General features: G+C 48.3%; 2 protein-coding genes across 6 annotated transcripts in view; one reads left to right on the forward strand and one right to left on the reverse strand.

Annotated features, from left to right (window-relative positions):
- The window catches only part of PLCD3 (phospholipase C delta 3), a 65969-nt gene that overhangs the window by 297 nt on the left and 39542 nt on the right, over positions 1 to 26130 (forward strand). Inside the window, exon 2 of one of the 2 annotated variants that reach the window (XM_080682544.1) lies at positions 1560 to 1683. The gene's annotated coding sequence lies outside the window, so the exon portion shown is untranslated. Of the gene's footprint in view, positions 1 to 1559; positions 1684 to 19891; positions 19978 to 26130 lie in introns of those variants that run through there. The other variant, XM_080682543.1, reaches the window with a different exon arrangement.
- Positions 11279 to 24609, reverse strand: HEXIM2 (HEXIM P-TEFb complex subunit 2). Of its 4 annotated transcripts, none has more exons than XM_080682574.1 (3): positions 19398 to 19542; positions 18569 to 18682; positions 11279 to 14251 (listed from the first exon to the last, which is right to left on the reverse strand). In XM_080682574.1, exons 2-3 carry the CDS (start codon positions 18581 to 18583, stop codon positions 13457 to 13459), a joined length of 810 nt encoding a protein of 269 aa, XP_080538700.1. In that variant the 5' UTR covers positions 18584 to 18682; positions 19398 to 19542; the 3' UTR covers positions 11279 to 13456. The 4 variants fall into 4 exon arrangements, with proteins under 4 accessions (XP_080538700.1, XP_080538701.1, XP_080538699.1 ...); XM_080682575.1 differs by lacking the exon at positions 19398 to 19542 and adding an exon at positions 20189 to 24609 and having other exon boundaries at positions 13024 to 14251; XM_080682573.1 differs by having other exon boundaries at positions 13024 to 14251; positions 18569 to 18678.

The raw sequence follows: 26130 nt of genomic DNA on the forward strand, positions 1-26130 counted from the left end.
TTCACTTCTTCAAGTTCAATTTTCTCATCTGTAATGAGAAATACCCTCCTCATGAGATTACGTGATGGTAAAATAAGAAGATGCACATAAAGTGCTTAGCACAGTAAATTTAACTTTAAAAAAGGAAGCTCATCCCCACCAGAATGGCTAAAATGAAAATAATAATGTAAAACCAAGTGTTGGCCAAGGATGTGGAGCAAAGGAACTCTCATATTCAGTTGGGAGAGGGGAAAACCATTGAGTAGTTCCTATTAAAGCTGAATATAGCCCTAACGGGTTTGGCTCAGTGGATAGAGTGTTGGCCTGGGGACTGAAGTGTCCCGGGTTCGATTCCGGTCAAGGGCATGTACCTTGGTTGCGGGCATATCCCCAGTAGGGAGTGTGCAGGAGGCAGCTGATTGATATTTCTCTCTCATCGATGTTTCTAACTCTCTCTCCCTCTCCTTTCTTCTCTGCAAAAAATCAATAAAATATATTTTTTTATAAAAAGCTGAATATATACATACATGATGACCCAGCAATTTCACTCCTAGATATATGCCCAAGAGGAATGTGCGCACATGTGCACCAAAAGCCACGTAAAATGATTTCCATAGCAGCACTAACCATAATAACCCCAAACCGGAAACATCTGAAAAGTCCAGCGGCAGAACGGATTAATGCATGTGAGTATGTTCATGCAATGGAATACCGTATTGCGCTGAAAAAAGAACGAGCTGCCACTTCGAGGCTCAGGGAGTTCTGGGGTTCAGTCAAAACAGGATTGCAGCGCATGTTTGACTGGTACAAGAGAATAAACAGCCGTCAGCCTATTAATTCTTTGTGTGCAAAGAGATGCCACTAATTGCAGACGCCTTTTATCTGTGAGTTAGGCCCATGTGGAATGCAGCGTCTGAGAACAGCTCTTCTCACCACTCAGAACCCACAGGAGCACGCCCAGCCCCTCTCAGGGCTTCTAGGGGTGCAAATGAGGGGCCACCTTTGTAGCCATAAGCAGAGTTAGCCAAATAATGAACACATGGGAGGGGATGCATAGGCTCTGAGGACTTTTATTTTATTTTATTGATCTTAGAGGAAGAGAGAGAGACATAGATTCTTTGTTCCACTTATTTACGCATTCCTTGGTCAGTTCTTGTCTGTGCCCTGACTGGGGATAGAACCTGAAACCTTGGCATATCAAGATGATGCTCCAACCAAATGAGTCACCTGGTCAGGGTTTTGGGGATTGTTTTTGTTTTGTTTTGTTTCTAATATATTTTATTGATTTTTTTTTTAATATATTTTATTGATTTTTTACAGAGAGGAAGGGAGAGGGATAGGGAGTTAGAAACATCGATGAGAGAGAAACATTTATCAGCTGCTTCCTGCACACCTCCTACTGGGGATGTGCCCGCAACCAAGGTACATGCCCTTAACTGGAATCGAACCTGGGACCTTTCAGTCCGCAGACGGATGCTCTATCTACTGAGCCAAACTGGTTAGGTCTGGGGATTGTTTTTAAGGAAGAGGATTGGGCCCTGCTTCTGTGGGAAGCTGATTATTTGCATACCTCCCATCAGAGCCAGGGACACTACTGAATGACACTGGTGGTGGCTGAAGCTGGTAGAAGCCCTCTGGTCATCCATCCCATCACTCCACGCCTGTCTACACAGCAGCTTCTCACCCTTCCTGACACATATTAAGGTAAGGTCTCTGTGTGGCAACACTGATGGAGGTAGTGGTGTACTGTACCTTGTGATAATACAATGACAATTCTCTTCAAAAACACTTTCGATCAGACTTTCCATTCCTCTTGCCACCAGCATCCCACTCCCACCAAGGGAGGTTGAAATCAATTAGTTATTCGTTCCCTCATTTACCAATTTAATATTGAATAAAGCCCATTTGTGCCAGCCACTGTATTAGATGTTCAGCTAACAAAGATGACGGAGATGGTCCCTCCCTTTAGGATCTCAGAGTCAACCAACAAAAATTATGATTCCACGTGATTAGGGCAATGATAGGGGGAAATAGAGACGCTAGGCCCCCAGGGAGAGCGGGGCTGGCTGCTTATCCACTGCCCCAAACTCCCCCACAGGTCCCCGGTTGCCATCCATGCCCAAAACATGCTGCCCAAACTGATTCCTCTGACTCTGCCCTGCTGATCTGTCAGTGACACCTTTTTCCACCTCCACCTGATTGCAAATTCCTGCTCCTCCCCCAAGATTCATCTCAAAATGAGAAGTCCCCAATTCAGGTGGGTGGTTCACCTGTGAGGATGCGATCAGGGAGGAAAACCCTGGGGATTTTTTTAAATGGGGATTATTTTTAATGTTTTATGTCCTAAGCAGGAAATTCATTCCCTTATTCTGGATGCCTTTCTGTGTCTGAAATATTTCATCATAATACATTTTCAAAATAGATTCAATTCACGTTACTCCTCCACCTTGCTCCCTGGCTCCTGCTACCTTTCCTTGTCAGGAATCAAGCCCTGGCCAGTGTGGCTCCGTTGGTTGGAGCAGTGAAGAGTGACAGGTTCTATCCCCAGGGCACCGTGGGAGGCAACCAATCAATGTCTCTCTCTCTCTCTCTCTCTCTCTCTCTCTCTCTCTCTCTCAGAAATCAGGATAAAACATATCCTCAGGTGAGGATTTTTTTTTTTTTAAATTAAGCTCAAAAATTCCTTACTGTGTCTCTAAAGATGCATGGAAATGGTTGTCACCAATCTACGTAGTATCCTGGTTCCGTCTAAGGTGAGAAATGCAATTGGGGAATGATATGATGCTGGGGTTTTTTAAAAATATATTTTTGTATTGATTTCAAAGAGGAAGGGAGAGGGAGAGAGATAGAAACATCAATGATGAGAGAGAATCATTGACCGGCTGCCTCCTGCACGCCCCCTACTGGGGATCAAGCCTGCAACCCAGGCATGTGCCCTGACCAGGAATTGAACCAGGGACCTCCTGGTTCATAGGTCGATACTCAACCACTGAGCCATGCCGGCTGGGCATGATGCTGGGTCTTTAACAATAACAACAGTGTTGCTATGTCATAAACTGGGTGGTGGGTACATGGGTGCTTGTTTTATGTCTATAATATTATAGAATAAATTCAACATTTGAAAGAGCAACTCTGTCCTGAGTGAGAGAGACAGGAAGGAAGAAGGATGGGAGAAGGAGCTTTAGAGAAGTTGGACGAAGTAGAACAAAGAGGTGGCTCTCTGCTGGGCCTGGAGGGCTCATTGAGTAATCAGGTTGGTCTTTCTGGTGTAGACCTGAAAGCAGCAAAAAAAAAAAAAAACACAAAAAAACAAAAAAAAAAGAACGCACAAGGCTATGTCTACCTGTAGTGAGCCATATGGTGGTGGCAAAGAGCATAGATGCTGGAATTGGGACATCTGGGTTCAAGTCTCCATGCAATCTTTTATTAGCCCCACAACATTGGGCAACTTCAATTTCCTCATCCTGGAAAATGCTTGTGGGAGGCAAATGAGATGAAGTGTGTGAAGCTTGCACTGCTTGGATATGTGTGTCCAGGCAGGCAATGGGGAAGGGCCTGTCCTGTTCTGCGTAGGTGGGGAGCAGCAGTGGGCAGAAATAAGCAGGCAGGCTTTGAACCTGGGTAGTCCATTGCCAGAATCTGTGCTCTCAGCCTCCACTCTGGAGAAGCCCAGATGGCTCTGGCGCACTCTCCCTGCCCTGGCCTGTAAGGGGTTTCCTCCCTCCCTAATCTCCTCTCTGGGTGAGTGAGAAGAAATGGGCAGAGGACAATCAAGAAGGCACTGAAAAGGGAAGCAAAAATAGCCTTTGCTTCTGAAACTCCTCGCAGACTCACACACCCAGCGTTTGCACACAGACGGATGCCCGTGGCAGGAGGCCTGGGTAAACCCCCAGCTGGAAGCCCCCTGCCCAGATGGGCAGACGTCATCACACACACATACACTGCGTGCGGGTGGGGGCGCCGCTGTAGCAATGAAGCCGCAGCTCTTTGCCAGGCAGAATTTCAGAATCTGGTTGCGGGAGAGGCCCTCAGCATTTTTCTGGTCTCACCTCCTGCCCTTCCTCACGGGCCCTGGTACAACCAGGTCAGGGTCTGCAGAGATAGCTTGACTCCGAGCTGATTGGTAGAAATTCTCCTTCTTTTTTAAAAAAAATACATAATTTTATTGATTTCAGAGAAGAAGGGAGTGGCAGAGAGAGATAAAAACACCAATGATGAGCCCTAACTGGTTTGGCTCAGTGGATAGAGCGTCGGCCTGTGGACTCAAGGGTCCCAGGTTCGATCCCGGGCAAGGGCATGTACCTTGGTTGCGGGCACATCCTCAGGAGGGGATGTGCAGGAGGCAGCTGATCGATGTTTCTCTCTCATCGATGTTTCAAACTCTCTATCCCTCTTCCTTCCTCTCTTGAAAAAATCAATAAAATATATTTAAAAAAAAAAACAAAAAACAAAAAAAACACCAATGATGAGAGAGAATCATTGATTGCCTCCTGCACGCCCCCTACTGGGCATGTTCCCTGACTGGGAATCAAACCGTGACCTCCTGGTTCGTAGGTCTACACTCAAGCACTGAGCCATGCTGGCGGGGCAATTCTTCCTTCTTTAACCTGACCTCTGCCCATCCCCTGGCCTGGCCACTAAGGCTCACGGAACACCCTGACTCCTTGTCTGGCATCTGCACGCTAGAGGTCATGCCATATAGGAATCCTCCTGGGGATGTGGGCAGAGGACAGGCACCCACGTGTGGGACTCCGGGCCACACACGCTGGGCAGAGAGAACATTTGGAGCTCTTAGAACTCTGCCTCTCAGCCCTGGCTACTCAGGAGCATTCCTTGGGGAGCCTTAAAAATTCCACTGCCCAGGCTCCAGAAGAATTAAATCAGAATTTCTAGGGGTGGCACCCAGATATCCAAACTTTAAACATATTTCCTAGGTGATTCCAATAAGCAGTCAAGTTGAGAAACAATAATTTATTGGACAAAGGATTTCTGCAAAGAGCGGGAACCTGGACTCCAGCTGGTTGGAACACAGCAGGAAAGCAATCATATCAAAAGGCTTCTTGAAAAGAAGAATGGTAGCTGCCAGGGACTTGGGGGAGGGGGAGTGGGGAATTATTGTTTAATGGGTCCAGAGTCTCAGTTTGGGAAGATGAAAAGAAAAGGTTCTGAACGTGGATGGTGGTAATAGGTGTACAACAATGTGAATGTACTTAATGCCATTCAACTGTGCACAAAGAGCACAGCTGGTGTGGCTCAGTGGTTGAGCGTCGACCTATGAATCAGGAGGTCACGGTTTGATTCCCGGTCAGGGCACATGCCGGGGTTGCTAGCTCGATCCCCAGTGTGGGGCGTGCAGGAGGCAGCCGATCAACAATTCTCTCTCATCATTGATGTTTCTATCTCTCTCTCCCCCTCCCCTCCTCTCTGAAATCAATAAAAATTTATCTTAAAAATAACAATTAAAAAATGGTTAAAGAATATGAGACAGAGTCACAGACGTAGAAAGATATTTAATCCAACCTCAAGACAGGATAGTGAATTAGGTAACAGAAAGACAAACCATTAGGTCTAGAGAGCAAGTTAGGCCTGAAACATCGCTGGGGGCAAAAATGACAAAACTGAAGCTGTCCTAGTTTGGGCACATTGTGAGAAGGCAGGGTTCTTTAGAAAAGAAGATAATGCGGGAGGGAGGGGGAGGGGAGATAAGGCAGCAGGAAAAGAGGAAGACCAACTCTGAGGTGGATTGTTCCATAAAAAGAGCCACAGGCATGAGTGAGTCTACAGGAGCTGAGCTGGGCTGCTGCGTTCAGGACATTGTGGACATCACTCATTTACAGAGTCGAAGGAGTCATCGCTGACTCAACGGCACGTACACGTATAAAGACATAAAGTTATGCTTTGGGGAGAGGATCTAGACAAGCTGCTTTTAAATGGACTCTAGAAAATTTTTTAACAGTTGTTTTTTTAAAAATATATTTTATTGATTTTTTTACAGAGAGGAAGGGAGAGGGATAGCGAGTTAGAAACATCGATGAGAGAGAAACATCGATCAGCTGCCTCCTGCACACCTCCCAGTGGGTATGTGCCTGCAACCAAGGTACATGCCCTTGACCGGAATTGAACCCGGGACCCTTCAGTCCGAAGGCCGAGGCTTTATCCACCGAGCCAAACTGGTTAGGGCTCTAGAAAATTTTTTTAATCTAAGACTATCCAGTAAACTTTAGTAAAAGGTTATGAGCAAGAATAATTTATTGGACAAAGATTTCTGCAAAGAGCAGGAACCTGGACTCCATGAGCAAGAATAGAGCTATCAGATATTAAAGCATGTTATGCAGCTATAATAATTTTTTAAATCCTCACCTGAGGATATTTTTTCCATTGATTTCTAGAGAGAGTGGAATGGAGGGAAAAGGGGGACAGAGAGAGAGAGAGAGAGAGAGAGAAACATTGACGTGAGAGAGACACATCGATTGGTTGCCTCTTGCACGTGCCCCTACAGGGGCTGGGGAACCTGCAATCGAGATATGCACCCTTGACCAGGCATCAAACCCATGACCCTTTGGTCCACAGGCTGACGTTCTAACCATTAAGCAACCAGCCAGGGCAGTAATTTTTAAAATGTGATTGATCTATCAATAAATGAGATAGAGAACTAACTGGTGGAATAGAAAACTCACAAATGTATATATGAAGGCAGTTTATCATAAACATGGAAGTCTAAATCATAGCAAAAAGAATTTTTCAACAGTGTCAGGACCACATTTGTGTAGCCATTTGGGGGACTACAAAAAAAGTCCTCAAGCATCTGGAGCCCAGGGAGGAGAGGCGCTGAAGAGCATTGCCCAGGGAGGCCAGGGAAGCCAAAGTTGTCCAGGGGGGATCTTGGGGGTGGGGTGAGTCCAAGGAGGGGCAATGCCTGTGGCTACAAATGTGAATTACAAGTGAGGACAATTGGACCAGGGGCCCAGAGAAAAAAGATCCTCTTTTTCAAAAGCCCAAGAGAGAAATGGCTGGGACTGAGAAGAAAAGGAAGGAAGATCTAGATAGAAAGGACAGGGGGGCCTGAGAACCCAGTGGTAAGAGAGGGAGCCGCTGGCTGGACAGCCACAGGCCTTGGGTCCAGGTGCTGTTGTGAGGGCGTTTGCAGCTTCCCGTGTCCTCACACCGTGATAAAGGAGTCCGAATGGCTGACTGGGGTGTGTGGGCCTGAGGAGAACCCCGTGGAGGGAGCTGGGAGGAATAAGAGCCACAGGAGACCCCTTTTCCTTCCTTCTTTGTGGGGTGATGGGCTGTAGCAGAGGTGGCCTCTGCATGTCCATGTGGCTCATAATGTCCTCACAACTTAGTTTCCTTGGGAACTTCCTCTCAGAGCCACTGGGGCGAGGACAGAGCAGGGGAGGGGGGCCCCTCCTGGTTGTCCGGAGGCAGGACATGGCAGATGCCCTGAGTGCTGATCTGGGCCGCCCACCTTGGATGGAGTCCAGGGAGGATCTCTGGGACAGGTGGTTTCTGGAATGTCCATGCGCACAGGCAGCCAGTTCACACTGGCCAGCTGGGAGCAGCTGCTCAGCCTGTGCCCCCGCCAGGCAAAGCCTGTTCAGTCCCCTCCATGCCCTGGTCCACAAAGGCCTTTCTGTTTGGGGGGCAGGAGTGAACATTCAGCCATGGAGAAGTGGGAGAACTGAGCCCCAGGTGAAGGCAACAAATAACATCTCCTTTGGGGGAGAGCAGCCACACTTTCCACACCCACCTGTTCTAATGGTTCAGGTCCAGGCAGCCCCTTTGCCCCTACAAAAGCTGTCATTCTAGGAAGGCCAGTAGAGAAGGCAAAGTGTAAACCCTTTCAAAAGATAAGGGAGCCCTAGCTGGTTTGGCTCAATGGATAGAGCGTCGGCCTGCAGACTAAAGGGTCCCAGGTTCGATTCCGGTCATGGGCACATGCCCAGGTTGGGGCTAGATCCCCAGTGGCGGGTGTGCAGGAGGCAGCTGATCAATGATTCTCTCTCATTATTGATGTTTCTATCTCTCTCTCCTTCTCCCTTCCTCTCTGAAATCAATAAAAATATATTAAAAAAAAAAAAAGATAAGGGAAGGTGGGGTGAGAGGAACTCCCACAAACTGCCTTGGAATGAAGCTAGTCACTTCACAGTTAAGAAAGTAGTAAAGCAGCCCTGACCGGTTTGGCTCAGTGGATAGAGCGTCGGCCTGCGGACTGAAGGGTCCCGGGTTCGATTCCGGTCAAGGGCATGTACCTTGGTTGCGGGCACATCCCCAGTGGGAGGTGTGCAGGAGGCAGCTGATCGATGTTTCTAGCTCTCTATCCCTCTCCTTTCCTCTCTGTAAAATATCAATAAAATATATTAAAAAAAAAAAAAGAAAAAGAAAGAAAGTAGTAAAGCACCCGGCGGGCGTGACTCAGTGGTTGAGCATCAACCTAGGAACCAGGAGGTCACGGTTTAATTCCCAGTCAGGGCACATGCCTGGGTTGTGAGCTCAATCCAGTGTGGTGCAGGCAGGAGGCAGACAATCTATGATTCTCTCTCATCATTGATGTTTCTCTCTCTCTCCCTCTCCCTTCCTCTCTGAAATCAATAAAATATATATATATTTTAAAAAGTAGTAAAGCCGGCTGGTGTGGCTCAGTGGCTGAGTGTCCACTATGAACCAAGAGGTCCTGGTTTGATTCCTGGTCAGGGCACATGTCTGGGTTTCGGGCTCCATCCCCCAGTGGGTAGCATGCAGGAGGCAGACAGTCAATGATTCTTTCTCATCATTGATGTTTCTCTCTCCCTCTTCCTTCCTCTCTGAAATAAAAAAATATACATATATATTTTTAAAAGTAGTAAAATTTATGGCTGCTTCCATGTGAGAGCACCTCCTATACAGCTGATGCTAAGTCCTTAACTTACCTATCTCTTTGAAGATAGGCAGGAACAATGGGCAAGCGCTGAAATACAATCAGAACCGGTTGCTACAGGCATTGTGAGGCCTTGGGCAAGTTTCTTAACCTCTCCAAGCAGAAGTTTCTTCATCCCAGGCCTCTGACCCCAGACTCCACAGTATGTCCCCTGGGGCCACCTTGACTTCCTGGACCTAGCAGGGAGGAGCCAAGAGGATCAAGGAGGTGTTATATTATTTTTCAGGCCAGGTAACACAATCCCAGACAGAAGCCCCCTGGCCAGGAACAGGCCCTGGAGAGCTCAGGATCCTGGACTGGCCTGAAGCCCCCATCCTTTGAACAAAGGAGGAGAGGAGGCCCCTGAATTAGCAGCAGAGCTGGGATAGATCTCAGGTCTCCAGACTGCTGGTCTACCAGTCTAGTGTGACCTCCACATAGGCCCTCAGGGGACCTGTGTTTTTCTGACACAGGCCCCAGGAGACTAGTCTTTCCCTCTTGGCCGGACCACCAGAATATGTCGAATAAATAAATCCATAGAGACAAAGGGCAGCAGATCAGTGGTTGCCTGGGCTGGAGAAAGGCGGGAATGGGGAGTAACTGCTTAATAGGTATGGGTTTCCTTTTGGGGTGATATTGTTGGAACTAGATAGAGGTGGCAGTTGTACACACTGTCAATGTACTAAATGCCACAGAATTATTTGCTTTAAAATGGTGAATTTCATGTTAGGTGAATTTCACCTCAACTAAAAATAAGGGTACAGGTCCTGGCCGGGTAACTCAGTTGGTTGGAGCATCGTCCTGATACACCAAGGTTGCAGGTTTCCATCCTGGTCAGGATACGTACAAGAATCTACCAATGAATGCATAAATAAGTGGAAAAACAAATCGATGTTCCTCCCTTCTTCAAATCAATAAATTACATGATAGTAATAATAATAAAGTACCTGTAGCTAAGAGATTAAAGGAATAAGAGGAGTGGGCAAGTCCCAGGTGGAGGGAAGGTGAAGGAGGGGCTGAGGTATGAGGCAGGAAGGACTTGGCAGTCTTCACTCAGCCTCTGAGCTGTTTGCTTTCCCTCAGACTTTAGACTGGAAGCTCCTGGGGGTGGGGGCAGGGACCTCATCCTTTTAGCTATTTTTAATTTTCAGAGCAGAGCGTCATCACGGGTATATGGATCTTTTAAAACCTCTGGCACCAGTGGAATGAAAGCAAACACGTGAAGCAATAGGAAGATTATCCACCGCCTACACCAGGGAAGTGAGGATGTCACTGGGCTAAGTGTGTGTGCCACCTCTGGGCAGCAGGGGAGCTGCCTGAGAATTCCCAGGACAGAGGGCCTGCCCATCACACTCTTGCAGGCAGCACCCACTGGGGTCTGGGATGGGAGAAGGGGATGTGGGGAGAACCTGGGGGAGCACCATGGCCCCTTTGTCAGACCCAGGAAGGAAAGTGGGGCAGCTACAGGAAGTAGGGGGGTGAGGAGTTCCCTCCGTAATCTATCCCTCCGCTTCCCTCCCCTCTACTTGCACAGCACCTGCACATGCTCAGTGTGCCCAGGAATTGGGTTGGCTGGGGGAGGCATTGACTGGCACCCCCACTTAAAGGGACAGCGCCGTCCTTGCCTGCACCCAATAGAGGCAATGGGACCTGGCCACCCTCTTTCCTCATGAACTGAATTACTTCACCTCGACCCCTTCCCTACTTCCTGGCAGCTTCTTCCTGCCCCCTCAGCTCCTTTGTCCACCTCACTACCTTTCCTCATCCACTGACCCTATTGCAGACAAGGTCTGTCCACTGAACACAGGAGTTTCCACCTGAGGTGGGGGTCTTGGGTGGGGAAGAAATGAGGATCCCAGGCCAGGGTATGAGTGGTGGGAAGCTTCTGCAATCACTCTTATGAAACATCTGCCTTCTGGGCCTCCCTCCCCTGGCCCAGGTGACCAAGAAGGTCCTGGAAAGCAAATGGACATGAGAAAGGCACTGGGCATTTGCTCTGGAAAGGCCGGAGGAAGAGAAGGGAGTGTGTCCAAGCTCATCTTCCCAGCTGAAGGGGGGTGGGGGTGGTGTTGGAGATGGGGGCTGTAAATTGGAGCTTACATCATTGTGGTGGGTAGGGAGAAGCTCAGGCCTCAGGAGCAGTGGAGAGGGAAAGGGGGGAGGCAAAATGAACCTGTGCCTGGCCACCAGCTGTAGCTGAGCTGCCTCTCCCCAGAGCTGAGCCTGGAGACCCCCAGCTCCACTGGGTGGGAGGGCACTGAGGTCAGGGAACCAGATGGGGGAAGGGGGTGACATTGCCCTCTTCACTAATCCCTTTCAGCTCCTCCTGACACTTTCCCAGCTCACACCCTTTTCTTCGTTTTCACCTTGCCCCATCCTGCCCCCCCACACACACCTTTTTTTAAAAAAATATTTTTATTGATTGAGAGAGAAACATTGATGGAGTGTGCAACCCGGGCATGTGCCCTGACCGGGAATTGAACTGGCAACCTTTCAGTGCACAGGATTATGCCCAACCAACAGAGTCACACAGTCCAGGGCCACCTTGGGAATATTAACCCACCTAGGTACAGTCCTGACCAAGTGTGTGTTTGGGGGAGCGGGGAATGTCTGTGTGTGTGTCAGTGTATGTCTGTGTGTGTTGGGGGTAGAGAGGGCCAGCTGGCAGCTTTCCTGTCTCCCAGCTCCTCAGCTCTGGGCCAAGAAGGGCTGAACTTCTCACCTGCCCCTCCCCTGTGAGAAGATCTTGCCTACTCAGGGACAGCTGGCCCAAGCCATCTCCTGACACACCTCCACACCCATCCCCCAGCACCCACACCATCCCCCACACACTCCAGCAGCCCTCTGGCATCTTCTCTTCCCTCCTAGTTACTAACACACACACACACCCCCTCCAGGTACACATCCTCGTCCTGGCCCATGGCCTTGCCCCTCCCCTCTCCCTCCCTCAGGCTCCACGCTGAGGAATGCAGCAGCAGAGAGGCTGCCCAGTCTGCCCAGGGGCCTATGGGTCCCTGGCTGGTAACCCAAAGGGGAAGGCAGGCCTCGGGTCAGCATTCTTAGAGTCCCAAAAGTCACACTCTAAGGTTTGGGTTTCCCATCTGCAAAGTGGGACAGTCATTCCTCTGGCCCTGACAGGCATACGGAAGGGGGCTAACACCCTTGGCCAGAGTTCCAGGGACAGACCCCACAGGGAAGGGAGATTTTATTCTATTCTCTTGAATCCCATCCCTTCCTAGAATCTGTTCTCGTGCCTTGCTTCATTGTAGAAGGTTCTGGTGAGGCCTGGGTGTGGCAGGGCAGAAATGAAAGTTGTCCTGGCAACATACAGGGTTCATCTACGTTTCCATCTAGCAGGGGTGTATGAGCTCGCTTCAGAGCCCAATACTGCTGGCATGGTGGAGGTATCTGCATCATCCAGGCTGACTCAGCTGTCTATTATGTGCAGATAGGTGAGGGGCTCCCCTCAGCGGGAATTAACCATGCGGGTGACTGGGCTTAGAGGAGCAGGGTGCACAGCTGCAGAGCGCCCCAGGAAAGCCAAGCCACAGCTCCGCTAGGATCGATCCACTGTCCTGCTCTGCCGCTTGGGCTGATTTTCCACGAGGAGAGAACGTCCCTTGCATGCTTACTTGTACGTGCCCTTCCCCTGGCTGCCAGATTGGGGGCGGGGGGGCTATCAAGGACAAGGAGACACAGGCACCCATAGCTCATCTAGCCCAGCCCTCTGAACTGTGGGGAAGACAGGGAGAACACGGGGAACCTGGGAACACACCCTGAAGGAACCCCTGGACTTGGGCCTTCTCCAAGATCCCAGCCCTCTCTCCTCTGGGGAAGCTCCCAGCTCCTCGCAGCGATCTGGCATCTTAAGTCACGTTCTGGCTTAACCCAGGGGCTCCTGACTGAGCCCCCTCCCACCTCTACACCCCCCTCTATGAACCCTTCAGAGCAGTCTGACTGCTCCCCAACACACAGAGCAGAATTCAGGCATCCTGGAGATCTTGATAGGACCCCAATGCAGAAGTCTGCTGTCCTCCCAGGCTAGGGCAAGGGGGCATTAGGACCCCAAGTCCCAAGCTTTTCTGGCATGAATGTGCCTTCAGTCTCAGAGCCCTAGTGAAACCAGTCCCAGCCACTGCATTTGATTTCACCAAAACCGTTTATTTTCTCTGTGAAAAATAAGACGCCATCACCCTAGCCGGGCTGGCTCAGTGGATAGAGCATCGGCCTGTGGTCTGAATGGTCCCGGGTTCGATTCGGGTCAGGGGCACAGGCCCGGGTTGTGAGCTCCATCCCCAGTAGGGGGCGTACAGGAAGCAGCCGATCAATGATTCTCATCATTGATGTTTCTATCTCTTTCTCCATCTCCCTTCCTCTCTGAAATAAAATAAAATAAAATAAAAAAAAAAGCCACCAAAGAACAAATTGTGGAAACGACAAGGTGGAAGTCAAGCTGTTCTCAGGGGGCACAGGGGTGCTGGGAGGGATTTTCATCCACCACCTGCCACCTTGAGACCCAGCTGGCCTACATGTGTATGAAATGGAACTGTCTCTTTGGGCTAAACTGGTACGGGGGCACCCCTAGGTGCCTGGCTCCCCATTGCCAAGGCTGCCCTCTTGATTCCACATCTCATTCTCCTGCCGAAGTCGCTGGTTCTCTGTCCGGAGCCTCTCCACCTCAGCAGCCAGTTCCTCCACCTGGCGACAGGACTGGCGGCTGGTGCGCCCCTGCAGCTGCTGCAGCCTCCTGGTCTCCTCCTCAGCCAGCGACAGCCTCCGCTCCAGATCCAGGTAGTCTTGCACCAGCTCCTGCTTGCTGCGGCCCTGCAGGCTCTCCGTGTGGAAGCGCTCATAGGTCTCCGAGAAGTCCCTCTGCTGGAACTCGCCAGGAGCTTGGACGGGCCCGCCGCTGTCCTCTGCCTCACTCTCTTCACTGGAGCCTGGGTGGGAGGCCCCCTGGGGCACATCCAGGTCAGGCTCCTCCGGGTTTCGGTCATTCATCAGGAACTGGGTGGTGTTGTAGGGCGCCACGGCTTGGCCCTTGGCGAACATCTCCTCTCGGAGCCGGGAGGCCCTCTGGCTCTGCCTCTCATCCCGCTGCTGCTTCTCATCCCAGCTCAGCTCCAGGTAGGGCCGCCAGTGCCGCTTGCGCTTTGAGGGCCGCCGGCGGTGCTTCTTGCGGCCCAGCACCGCCTCCACGGAGTAGCCCCTGGGGTTCTGGGTCCGGGGACCCCTACTATTGCAGCCCAGGCCACCGCCAGCCCCGGAAGGATCTTCCTCTTCTGAGTGGCTCTCCATCTGGGGTGTCAGGGACAGGGAACCAGCAGGGTCATGAGGTTCAGGAGGTGTTTCTGGGCTCCTAGAAGAGTCAGAGACCTAAAGAGAGAACATGAGGAGGATGGGTCACAGCCAGTCTGTGCCTGGAATCCTTTCCTGCCTCTTCACCCCCTCCTGTAGCTCACAGCCTTCTGCAACCATTTGTTTGTTTATGGCTTACCTGTCTCCTGTCTGCCCCCAATGGGCCCTAAGCAAACGAGGCTAGAGCAGGAATTTCACAGGTGTATTTCACGCTGCAATTTCAATGCCTCCCATCAAAAATGCCCCATGCTTTGCTTAATGCTCTGCTGTCACTGCCTTGAACTTCTTCTTTTTTTTTTTTAAAATATATTTTATTGATTTTTTACAGAGAGGAAGGGAGAGGAATAGAGAGTTAGAAACATCGATGAGAGAGAAACATCGATCAGCTGCCTCCTGCACACCTCCTACTGGGGATGTGCCCGCAACCAAGGTACATGCCCTTGACCGGAATCGAACCCGGGACCCTTGAGTCCGCAGGCCGACGCTCTATCCACTGAGCCAAACCGGTTTCGGCTGCCTTGAACTTCTTAATATTTTTTTTAAACCCTTACACAAGGATATGCTTATGGGTTTTAGAGAGAGGAAGGGGAGGGGGGAACACTGATGTGAGAGAGAGCATCAATTCGTTACCTTCCGTACCAGCCCCAACCCAGGATTGAACCCACAAGCTAGGTACCTGCTCCAACTGGGAATTGAACCCACAAACTTTTGGTGTAGGAGAGGACCCTACAACCAACTGAGCCACACTAGCCAGGGCCTTCTTACTGATTTTTTAATAAAGAGCCCTTTGCACTGAGCTGCACAAATGATGTCACTGATCCTGCTTCCGGGTATTTGGATAGCTGACTCTTTTTTGTTTTGTTTTAATCCTCACTCGAGGATATTTTTCCATTGATTTTTTAGAGAGAGTGGAAGAGAAAGGGAAAGACAGAAATATCGATGTGAGAGAAACCCATCGATTGGTTGCCTCCTGCACAAGCCCCAACCAGGGCCAGGGCCCGGGCCAGGGAGGAGCCTGCAATCGAGGTACGTGCCCTTGACCAAAATTGAACCCGGGCCCCTTCAGTCTGCAGGCCGAAACTCTAGCCACTGAGCAAAACTGGCTAGGGCAGACAGCTGACTCTTTTTCATCCTTTATTTAGGGCTTTGTTCCAACGTCACCTCTTCAGAGAGGCCGTTCCTGACCAGCCTATCTAAAGTAGCCCTCTCATCTCCCCTTCCTACTAACTCCCTATCACGTGACAGTTAACATCCTACATCACGTTTAGCACGTTACCATCTGTCTTCCTCCTGTAAGCATGTGACTTGTCTGTTCGGTTCACCTCTGTGTTCCTGTGTATGGCCCAAGGTAAGCACTTAATAAATGTATGTTAAATGACATAAAGCCCATAAGAGGGGGATCCAAAAGATACTGGGACACAAGATTCTCTTTTCTGTCATTGTTGGGTGAAGAAGATGGAGTGCATTTATTCCAGGCAGAAGTTGGCATTCATCCACATGAGGGGCAGGAAAGAGATCCTAACCAGGGAGAGGAAAGGTCAAACTCTGGTCTGCAGCTGAGAGAATTCTAGAACTTATCTAAGATGCGCAAAGGATTCCGTCATGAGAGTGTGTGTTCAGGGCATCTGGTTATCTCTGTCATGGTGAGGGTGGGAGTACTGAGTGGGGATTGGGGAATGAGTTGCTCTAAGTTTGTGGTTTGGGGAATTCTAATAATACTACCAGTGGGATGTCGTTTTATAATGTACAACATAGTTCAGAGACTTCTGGGCATGGCTCCATAGAAGCATAGGGTATGTATTGGGGGATGTATGCAGCCCTGTAAGAGCTGAAGGTGTGTTACATGTCATTTGGGAGACCCTAAAGCAGGGGTCCTCAAACTTTTACTTTTTTTTAAAATATATTTTATTGATATTTTACAGAGAGGAAGGGAGATGGATAGAGAGCTAGAAACATCAATGAGAGAGAAACATCGATCAGCTGCCTCCTGCACACCTCCCACTGGGGATGTGCCCGCAACCAAGATACATGCCCTTGACCGGAATCGAACCCGGGACCCTTCAGTCCGCAGGCCGACGCTCTATCCACTGAGCCAAACCGGTTTCAGCAGGTCCTCAAACTTTTTAAACAGGGAGCCAGTTCACTGTCCCTCAGACCGTTGGAGGGCCGGACTATAGTTTAAAAAAAAACAACTATGAACAAATTCCTATGCGCACTGTGGGCCCAGGACGAGTCGGCTGCTAAGCAGGACAGGCAGCGGCACCCGGCGGGCCGGATAAATGTCCTCGGCGGGCCGCATGTGGCCCGCGGGCCGTAGTTTGAGGACCCCTGCCCTAAAGAGAATGTCAGGGAAAATGAGGTATGTTGGAGTGTGTGTGTGCATGCACGTGTTGTATTGTATTGTTAATTCACCTGCAGGGAGGTCAATTAAGAGTGACTGCCCTGCCCCGGTGTGGCTCAGTGGTTGAGCGTCGACCTATGAACCAGGAGGTCACGGTTCGATTCCCGGTCAGGGCACATGCCTGGTTTGCAGGCTCGATCCCCAGTGTGGGGCATGCAGGAGGCAGCCGATCAATGATTCTCTGTCATCATTGATGTTTCTATCTCTCTCTCCCTTCCTCTCTGAAATCAATAAAAATAAAAAAAGAGTGACTGCCCTGTCTTCATCAGTGTTTTAGGTCAATGAGACAGAGCTCTGCCCCACCCTGAAAGAGGCAGTCCGCTGGGAACTCTTAAGGCAGGGTGGCTTGTTTTCGTGTGCATAAAACAAAACACCTACCTCCCCCAGTCTGCCCCCCCACCCCTCAGCCAAAGCTCCCTAAGGATCTTCCCCCTCACCCAAATCAGCCCTGCCCCTCAGCCCCACATGCTTCCTCCCTCCAAAGGCTTGTTCCTCTACTACTATTACCACTATTGCAAGTAAGCTGTGTGACCTGGGTGAGTCATTTGCCCTCTCTGAACCTTCTAGCCCTGGCATGTCATGAAGTCCAAATTAGAGAAATCCAGGAAACACTGGAAGTGGCTAGATAGGGTGAGTCAGAGGAGCTGAGTTCTCTTCTCAGCTATAAGGAGTTGTGGACTAGGGGAGAAGAATGGGCAAGGTGGAGGCAGTGAGAGAGAGAGAGCACGGTCTGGGAGGGTTTGGGCTCCTGTTGCCAGATCAGGTGACAGTCTAAGGCAGGGGTGGGCAAACTTTTTGACTCGAGGGCCACAATGGGTTCTTAAACTGGACCGGAGGGCCGGAACAAAAGCATGGATGGAGTGTTTGTGTGAACTAATATAAATTCAAAGTAAAGGAGCGGAGGGGAGAGCAAGAGAACCAGATAGAACAGCCGGATCCGGCCCGCGGGCCGTAGTTTGCCCACGGCTGGAAGGGCTTCATACAATCTGTCCCTCCGTCTCTCCTGGGTGGTATCTTATCCCCCAACACATCCCAAATTATGAACCAATTGCTCAAACTCTTTCCCCTGCTTTAGACTTGGCTCTCAGCCTGGACAAGGCAGGGTTCTGTTGTCAGAAGGCCCCAAGTTTAAACCCTGGATCAATTGCTTGCTGATGGCATGATTCCAGAAAAGGTATTTCAGCTCTTAGAACCTTAACTTCTGTGGCCCAGCTGGCACGGCTCAGGGGTTGAGCGTCGGTCGACCTATGAGCCAGGAGGCCACAGTTTGATTCAAGTCAGGGAACATGCCCGGATTGCAGGCTCCATCCCCAGAGTGGGGTGTGCAGGAGGCAGCCGATCAAGATTCTCTCTCATCATTGATGTTTCTATCTCTCTCTCTCCTTCTCCCTTCCTCCAATCAATGATTCTCTCTCATCATTGATGCTCTCTCATCTCTCCCTCTCTGAAATCAATAAAAATATGTATAGTTTTTATATGTGTTTTTTTTATTGATTTCAGACAGGGAGGGAGAGGGAGCTATAGAAACATCAATGATGAGAGAGAATCATTGATCGGCTGCCTCTTGCACACCCCCCACTGGGGATCGAGCCCACAAACCCGGTATGTGCCCTTGACCAGAATCGAACCTGGAAACCTTCAGTCCCCAGGCCAACGCTCTATCCACTGAGCCAAACTGGTTAAGAAAAAATATATTTTTTAAAAAGAACCTTAGCTTCTGTGAAATGGAAATAATAAGTCCTATCCTGAAGGGCTCCTAGGATGTCATGAGATAGCACAGATTTAGCATCTGGCATATTACTCAGCACATAGTAGGAACTCATTTAAATATTGATTTTTCCAAATCTGCCAACACACCTGAGACAGGAAACCAGGATCCCAGACGGCACAATCCATGTTCAGGGCATTCTGGGGATTGGGAGGGTGAGGCTTACCTTGGCCTCCTCCATGGCTGCTGATCACTCTGTATTACAGTTGGTCTGGTTCAGAGGGGCCACCTTCTTCTGTTCCAAATCTCTCAGCAGATGCCTTTAACTAGTTACACCTGCCTTAAACAACAACAGAAACCCAAGTCCTGAAGGAGAATTCTCAGGAAGACTGGCAGCCCAGGAGTTTTTTTTACCAAGGCAACAGCAGCCATTTTGTAGCACCAGACCTGCACAACCTCATTTTCAAATGAAGGCCCGGAAGGCGGCCTCCACCCTGTTTTTCACACCTGCAGCCAGCAAGGGGCCAAATGGGGATAAAGAAACCATCTTCCCAGTCCTGTTTCTCAGGCCTCAGGGCCAGGCTTACATCCTATACTGCTCACCTAGAAGTCACTGAGGACCAGGCTGGCAACTAGTAAGGCAGGACTAAGCTTTGTTTCCCCAACAACCAAAGTGGGAAAGAAGACTGCCTGGGGACGCCACTATACACACAGCAATGACCTGGAGAGACTCGGAGTGGATTGGGTTGTGGCTCCAACAAGAGGGAGTCCTTTCCAGAGGCCTCAGTCTTAACTGCAGCCCCCCAACCCCTACCCAGGCTGGGCTCCAGAAGTCAATGCCTCAAGAAACACGTCTGGGGCCTGAGCTGAGTCTGGGACTGAGGCCTTTTCATTTACAGGGCATGGCCTGCCTCCCTACTTCCTCTCAGGGTGGGAAACAGAGGAAAGGGGCTTCACATTATAGGGAGCCGGGAAGGAAACCCAAATGTGATAAGGATGGATTCTTTAGGAGAGGAAATGGTCGGGGAAAGAGGTTTTGCAAAGGCGGAACTGACCTATTTGTTGTCAAGGGCAAGGGCTATGCACACCGACTACATCTGTTGTCTTTTTGTGCAATCGCGGGTCTGCAATTCCCAGCGCCTCAGCCCTATCTCTTGCTGCAGTTGCAGCAGCTCTCTCCGGTCAAGCCGCTCAGGCACTAAGGTTGGGGGGCGGGGAGGAAGGGAACAGCCTTTACAGCGCGGTGCCTGCTGGGGATTGTAGTTCTTCTAGCCTTGGAAGGCGACCCAAGATACTGTCACGTCAACAGCTACCCCGAGAACTCCAAAACCCATCTACCCTTGCGCGGGAGTCATCCCGCGCTCTCCTCTGTCTTCTTTTATTGGTCAACTCGCCTGTCAATATGTCAACGTTTGCCGTGCGGAAGCACAACCGGATTCGCCTTCCAAGCTCAATTAAAGAGTTCATTGATGGCGTTAATCTTTACTAGGCAGAAAATAGACCCGGCTGAGAGGGGAGGGGCTGTGGGCGCGGAGGGATCCCCGGTCCTAGAGGAAGGCGACGAGAAGGATCGGTGGCCGCCGCCGCCGCCGCCATTTTGGGCTGGGAGGAGGCAGCGGAGGGACTCGCTGCACAGTGAGAGCACCCCCTGGGGGGCGGTCCGGGCGTGGGGAGCGACCGGGCCCAGTGGGCTGCCTGAAGTGGCGACGCCGGGAGACGGCGGGAAGTGGGATCGGGGACCTGGGAGGTGAAGGTTGGAGTCTTCCCAGCCGGGCCTGGTCCTCAAACCGTCCCGGCAGCCTCGCAGCCTCTCCTCTCACAGAGGGCGGGGTTCTTGGGTAATTACCGCGTGTTTCCCGAGACCCCAGGTTGGGGAGAGATCGGGTGAAACGAATCTCTTCTGCTGTCCTTCCACGAGGGCGCAGATCATGCGGCCGACCTCTGTCAAGTTCTTTTCCCAGCCCCATTCGGCCTGGGTATGGCGGCGACCCCCACCCCCACCCCCCACTTCGACGGGCGAAGTGGCGAAGACGCCAGATTCCAAAGACTGGCGCCGCCGGGGAGGGTGGAGGTTGAAGCACCGGCCGCGCGTCCCTCCGGCCTGGCAGTCAGCTAGCTGGAGGCTCCGAGGTCCGAGAGGCCGGTGCACCCACTGCTCCCCACCCCCGTACACCAAGGCCATCCGCGGCCCGGGCTACTTCCTACTGTGACAGTCCAACCCTAACCCCCCTGGGACCAGCTAGGTAGGAGCATGTAGGAACCTTCAGGAACCCAATGCGTGGAAATCTCTGAACGCTCTTGTCCTCAAGGTTTATCCTAACCAGCGCCCATTCTCGGAACGACCTGACCTCGTACGTCGCCAGCCACTTTGGGAAACTCCAAAAGTGTTTTTTCCACTTTTCGTGAAAGTTTATATCCAAGGGGTATGGTTTTTGCCCTTTACAGACTTGGGACACAAAATAAACTTAGAGTCGCCAGGACTGTGGAAATAAAAGGGGAGTGGCCCATATCGGATGCTTCAGGAACATCTGTTTGCATTTTGAAATCTGAGCCATAACTTATACCAAAACTTGGAGAAATGTCTGCCCTAGAGGAAAAAACGCACGAATTCCAATGTAATCTTTATAAGACTACAAATTCTTTTCAGTTTAAAGGACTTTTCTCCCACCAACTAAACGGGGGAGTGTTTTGCCGCTGGTGCATTGTTACTAGGGAACCTCTATTTTGAAATGCCAAGTAATTGAAAATCTCTTCTATAGATCCTAGATGTTACTAAAATAGAATTTGCAGTTGGGAGCTACTTCACATACATGGAGTTTGGGAGATAGGGGACACCTACTCTGAAAAACAAGCACCAACTCAGCCTTACATTACAGCTGTAGTAGCTTCTTAAAGGTTGAAGTTTAATGTGAAATTCTTTTGTGGAATTGCGGATTAAACTGTCGTTTCCTACTGCTGGAAATCTAAATGCAGGGAGGTTTATAGCTCAGGGATATTTTAATAATTCTTTTTGCTAAAATGTCCGTTAAAATTATGCCTAGGTAGATGCTGAAGTAGGGGAGTGACTGGGCAGTGACTTCCTCTTTGAGGTTACCTTTTGCTGAGTCTCATTGCCAGTCAGAGATGGTCAAATCCTTTCTAAGTCTTTGGCCTTAATAGCAAGAAACTGAATGCCTGCTCCTCTTTATAAAGTAAGTTTTAAAAAGTTGTGAGAGTGACAGTTCCACAGCCTTAACTTACCTCTACCCCCCGAGCTCTTCTCAGAGAAAGTCTTACAACTGCATTGCAGAGATGTGATCACATTGATTTCAGTTCTTAATCGAAAATTTGAACCACTTAATCCTAAATGAAGCTTCGATACACTCGATTCATACTGTAGGTTGACTTTTGGCTTATGTCATGTTCATTTTACACTGTAATTCAGATCAAGAAAAGACTAGTTAGGAAAAGCTGACACTAACTTGATAGGAGTTAAATAGTAAAAAAAAAAAAAAAAGTTAAATAGTCATAGAAGCTGAAAGGGGTTCTGAAGATTACCTTTGTGGTTCTTCTGTCAGGAATTTAATGGAGGAGTGATTCATCCTCCATTTTGAAGTAATCTAGGTAAACCTTTGGATGTTTCTGAGTGGAGAATACCCAGTACAGAACTTTGTTACTCATTTATAAAAATGAAAGCTTATCCTCTTTCAGATTGACCTGTAAGCTTTTCCATTCCTTGATAAGAAAAGTTGGAAATAAAACTAGCTTGGTTATCTACTGAACAAAACAGGACTGGAAATTAGGAACTCCAGGTTCTATTTCTGTGTGCTACCACTGACTTGGTTGGATTGGCTAGAGGCCAAATCCTGAAGATTAGGCCACACTGTTTTGTTGCCGAGTCTACTCATCTAATGTTCAATCAAACCTTCGACTTCCTTCTCAGCTCTCTCCTTTCAGATGAGTTGCTTTGGAGTTTACGACAAATTCTACAATAGACTCTTTTGTATATGCCTCAGTTTCCTTTTTTAAATTTTTATTTTTTATTGAATTTATTGGGTGTGCCTGTTTCCTAATTTGAAAATGGTATTAATGCTACCTCTTAAATATTTGAGAAATAACTCTTCTTCAGTAGCCATCTGTCTAAACATTTACTTGCTATAACTTCCTTATTTGGGAACATGAGCACTTCTGCTTTGAAGGTTATTTGGAGTAGTTGGGAGGTCTGCCTTACTGAAATGCGCCCATGGGCAGTACAAAGGGTGCCCATCCAAATGGGCTGAGCGAGGGTCAGTCTCTCAGGGTACCAAGCAGTTGTTGCCACAAAGTCCTGGATGTTGTACATTTGCCTGATGTCCAACTTTTGGGGACTAAGTGGCTATGTGTGAGCAGGATTCATTGATTTTTTTTAAATATATTTTTATTGAGAAACATCAATGTTGAGAGAATCATTGATTGACTGCCTTTTTGGAGGCCCCCTACTGGGGATCGAGCCCACAACCTGGGCATGTGCCCTTGCCTGGAATCAAACCTGGGACCCTTCAGTCCACAGGCCAGTGCTCTATCCGCTGAGCCAAACCAGCTAGGGCTCATTGGTTCTTGGCAGCAGTCCTCTTCAGGATGAAGATACTTGCTTCTGAACTATTTGATTTCTACAGTTAATCCAGTGTCATTCTTTGTGTTTATTTTTTAGATATATTTTTATTGATTTCAAAGAGGAAGGGAAAGATAGAAACATCAATGATAAGAGAGCATCACTGATGATCAGTTGCCTCCCGCATGCCCTACTCTGGGGATCAAGCACACCACCCATGCATGTGCCCTGACTGGGAATCAACCATTTCCTCCTGGTTTATAGATCAGTGCTCAACTACTGAGCCACGCTGGCTGGGCTATTCTTTGTGTTTAGCTCTCACCATTCTCTTTTCTGTCTTTCTAAGCTGTTCAAATGTTTGCTGTTCTGTTAAGTACATTTTTAGTAATAACTAGAAAGGAAGGTAGAACTAACCTCTTACACATTCACTTCCATCCTCCAGTTTGGTCTTCTGCCTTTGCCTGAAAATTGTACTGGAGTTATCCAGATATGCAGAATTACATGTTTAGAGCAGGTTTCAGAGTTTCAAATTAACCTCTTTTTATGACTCTGTGGAGGTTAGGACAAGTTCTGCTGAGTAGTTTATAAGAGCAGGGATGCTATCATTTTCTCCAATTCTTTTGCATGGAGCACTCTAAAGCTTCAGGAATATTTCCCTTCAGGAATATTTCTCTTCAGGAATATTCTTTTGCTCACTGCAGAGCCAGGGCTTTTTAACACTTCACACAAAGTCAGTGAATGTAGAATATTACCTCAGAGGAGTGTTTGCAATTCCGTTCTGAATGTTGGTTCTTGGGGGGAAAAAATGTGTAAGCCAATGTAACTGTTGTTGGTGCTGCTGTATTAAAAGATGACACTATTTCAGCCCTGACTGGTTTGGCTTAGTGGATAGAGCGTCGGCCTGTGAACTGAGGGGTCCCGGGTTCGATTCCGGTCAAGGGCATGTACCTTGGTTGCGGGCACATCCCAGTGGGAGGTGTGCAGGAGGCGGCTGATCGATGTTTCTCTCTCATCAGTGTTTCTAACTCTCTGTCCCTCTCCCTTCCTCTCTGTAAAAAATCAATAAAATATATATTAAAAAAATAAATAAATAAAAGATGACACTATTTCAAAAGACTTACCAACAGTTTTCTGTAGCATCTCAACCATTTAAAAGAATTTTGATAATTGAACCAACTCTAAGAAAAAAAGAAAAAAAGTTTATTCCGGAAGATTTGTAAAAGCTACAGCATTGATTTGTCTAAACCCAGCCTTTGTTTTTTCAACAAGAGATGGAAAGAGGTTGTAAGCTTTCCAGTATTCAAAGATAACTGGCAAAACTTGGCCAAAGATTGACTCTTTCCCTCCTAGACCATAGATTTGGTCCCATTTGCAAAGTGTGACTATTACACTTTGGTCAGCAGACTCCACTGTGTTCAGGTCCTAAATTTGATATTTTCTCTTAAAAATCACTTTTCATTCTAGCTTCAATGATATACACTTCATGTGGGAAAGAATAGTAAAGTGGAATTTTATTCCATTGATCTTGTCAAATGTGAAAAGATAATAAGAAAAAACCATACACAAGTGTATCTAGTTAGGTATAGGTACCATCCTTACTCCAGCCAACTTTTCCATCACACTGTTGTGAATATTTGTTGCCAGCAATTCTGGGTGTAAGTGGCCAGGGGGACACACCTGTAGTGTATTACCTAATGTTTGACCAAATATAGCCAGTTCTTGATTTTTTGAAGGTAAACTTGGGTTATGGATTTTTTTTTAATATTTTTTTATTGATATTTCACAGAGAGGAAGGGAGAGGGATAGAGAGTTAGAAACATCGATGAGAGAGAAACATCGATCAGCTGCCTCCTGCACACCTCCCACTGAGGATGTGCCCGCAACCAAGGTACATGCCCTTGACCGGAATCGAACCTGGGACCCTTCAGTCCTCAGGCCGACGCTCTATCCACTGAGCCAAACCGGTTTCGGCTGGATTTTTTTTTTTTTAATTTCTTGGATTCACTCTTTGGTTTCTCTAATTTTTGAAGTCACTAGGATAAAGTATGTTTATTTACATTTCCCCAAACAAAGGATTTTTATATTTATATAAAACTTATATTTTTATAAATCCTGGATGAAGTGAAAAAAAAATACCGGTCAGGTTGTGGGTTTGATCCCTAGTTGGGCACGTATGGGAGGCAACTGATCCATGTTTCTCTCCCTCTCTCCCTTCCTCTCTCTCTAAAGTAAAAAAAAAAAAAAAAAAAAAAAAAATCGGATGAGGAAAAAAAAAATCAAATGGGCAATTGCTAAATGCATGTGTAAAACATTTTCATACTACTCATTTAATACTTTTAACAGTTCTGTAAAGTAGCCATAGCCCTCTTTTGCTGATGAAGAATGAGGCTCAGAGAGGTTGAGAGATGTGTCTAGGATTGCATTGCTAGTAAATATATGTCAAAGGTATGACTGGAACCCGGGTTCTTCGACTTCCAGTCTGGTCTAATTTTTACCATTTTCCTCTCTTTAGGGTTACCTAGTCTGTTTTTCATAAATAAACCAATCGAACTCCCTGGCTTTTTCTCCTCAAACTGAAATCTGAAGGTACTTGTCTCCTGAGAGCCTCTTTTATGTTCTAGGCTAGCCTAAGAAAAGTTTTCCTTACTCAGAGGAGGATTAAGCTGTCCAGCCAGCTGTCTCAAAGTTTAGGTAGTGCTTTGCCCTGGCTAGATATCCAGGTCCCAGTGTTAGAAACTGAAATTGCTAATGTGTAAGCATAGTCTTTTGTGCAGCTCAGTGGAAATGTTTGGCAGGACATATACTTCAGTGAAAGGGTAGAGTGGATTTGAGGATCATTTGTCATCACAACCCCCCATTAATATAGGTAATTCAGTCTTCTGCCCTGAGAGCAATAGACTAGTCAAGTGTTTCAATGTAGAAAGCATTGATAGAAACTCATATTTCACACACAGCTCATCATTCTAAGAATATAAATGCAATATAGTAAAATACCAGTGCCTTTGAAAGCAGAATTCAGAAAGTTGTATAGCTCAAGATAGCAAATTTATGAGTTACTTAAAACTAAATGTATTTTTAAAAATGGGACTGCATTTGTCTAAGAGTAAAACAGGTGTTTGTTTTTTCCCTGATAAAGGTACTTGTAAAGTCTCTCCAAGACTAATAGTAGGGGAAACAAGCTTCTTTTACATCAATCTTAAGAAGTTCTGAAATTAGAG

This window comes from Plecotus auritus, assembly GCF_963455305.1.
Source record: "Plecotus auritus genome assembly, chromosome: 7".
In the NCBI taxonomy this organism is placed as follows: Eukaryota; Metazoa; Chordata; class Mammalia; order Chiroptera; family Vespertilionidae; genus Plecotus; species Plecotus auritus.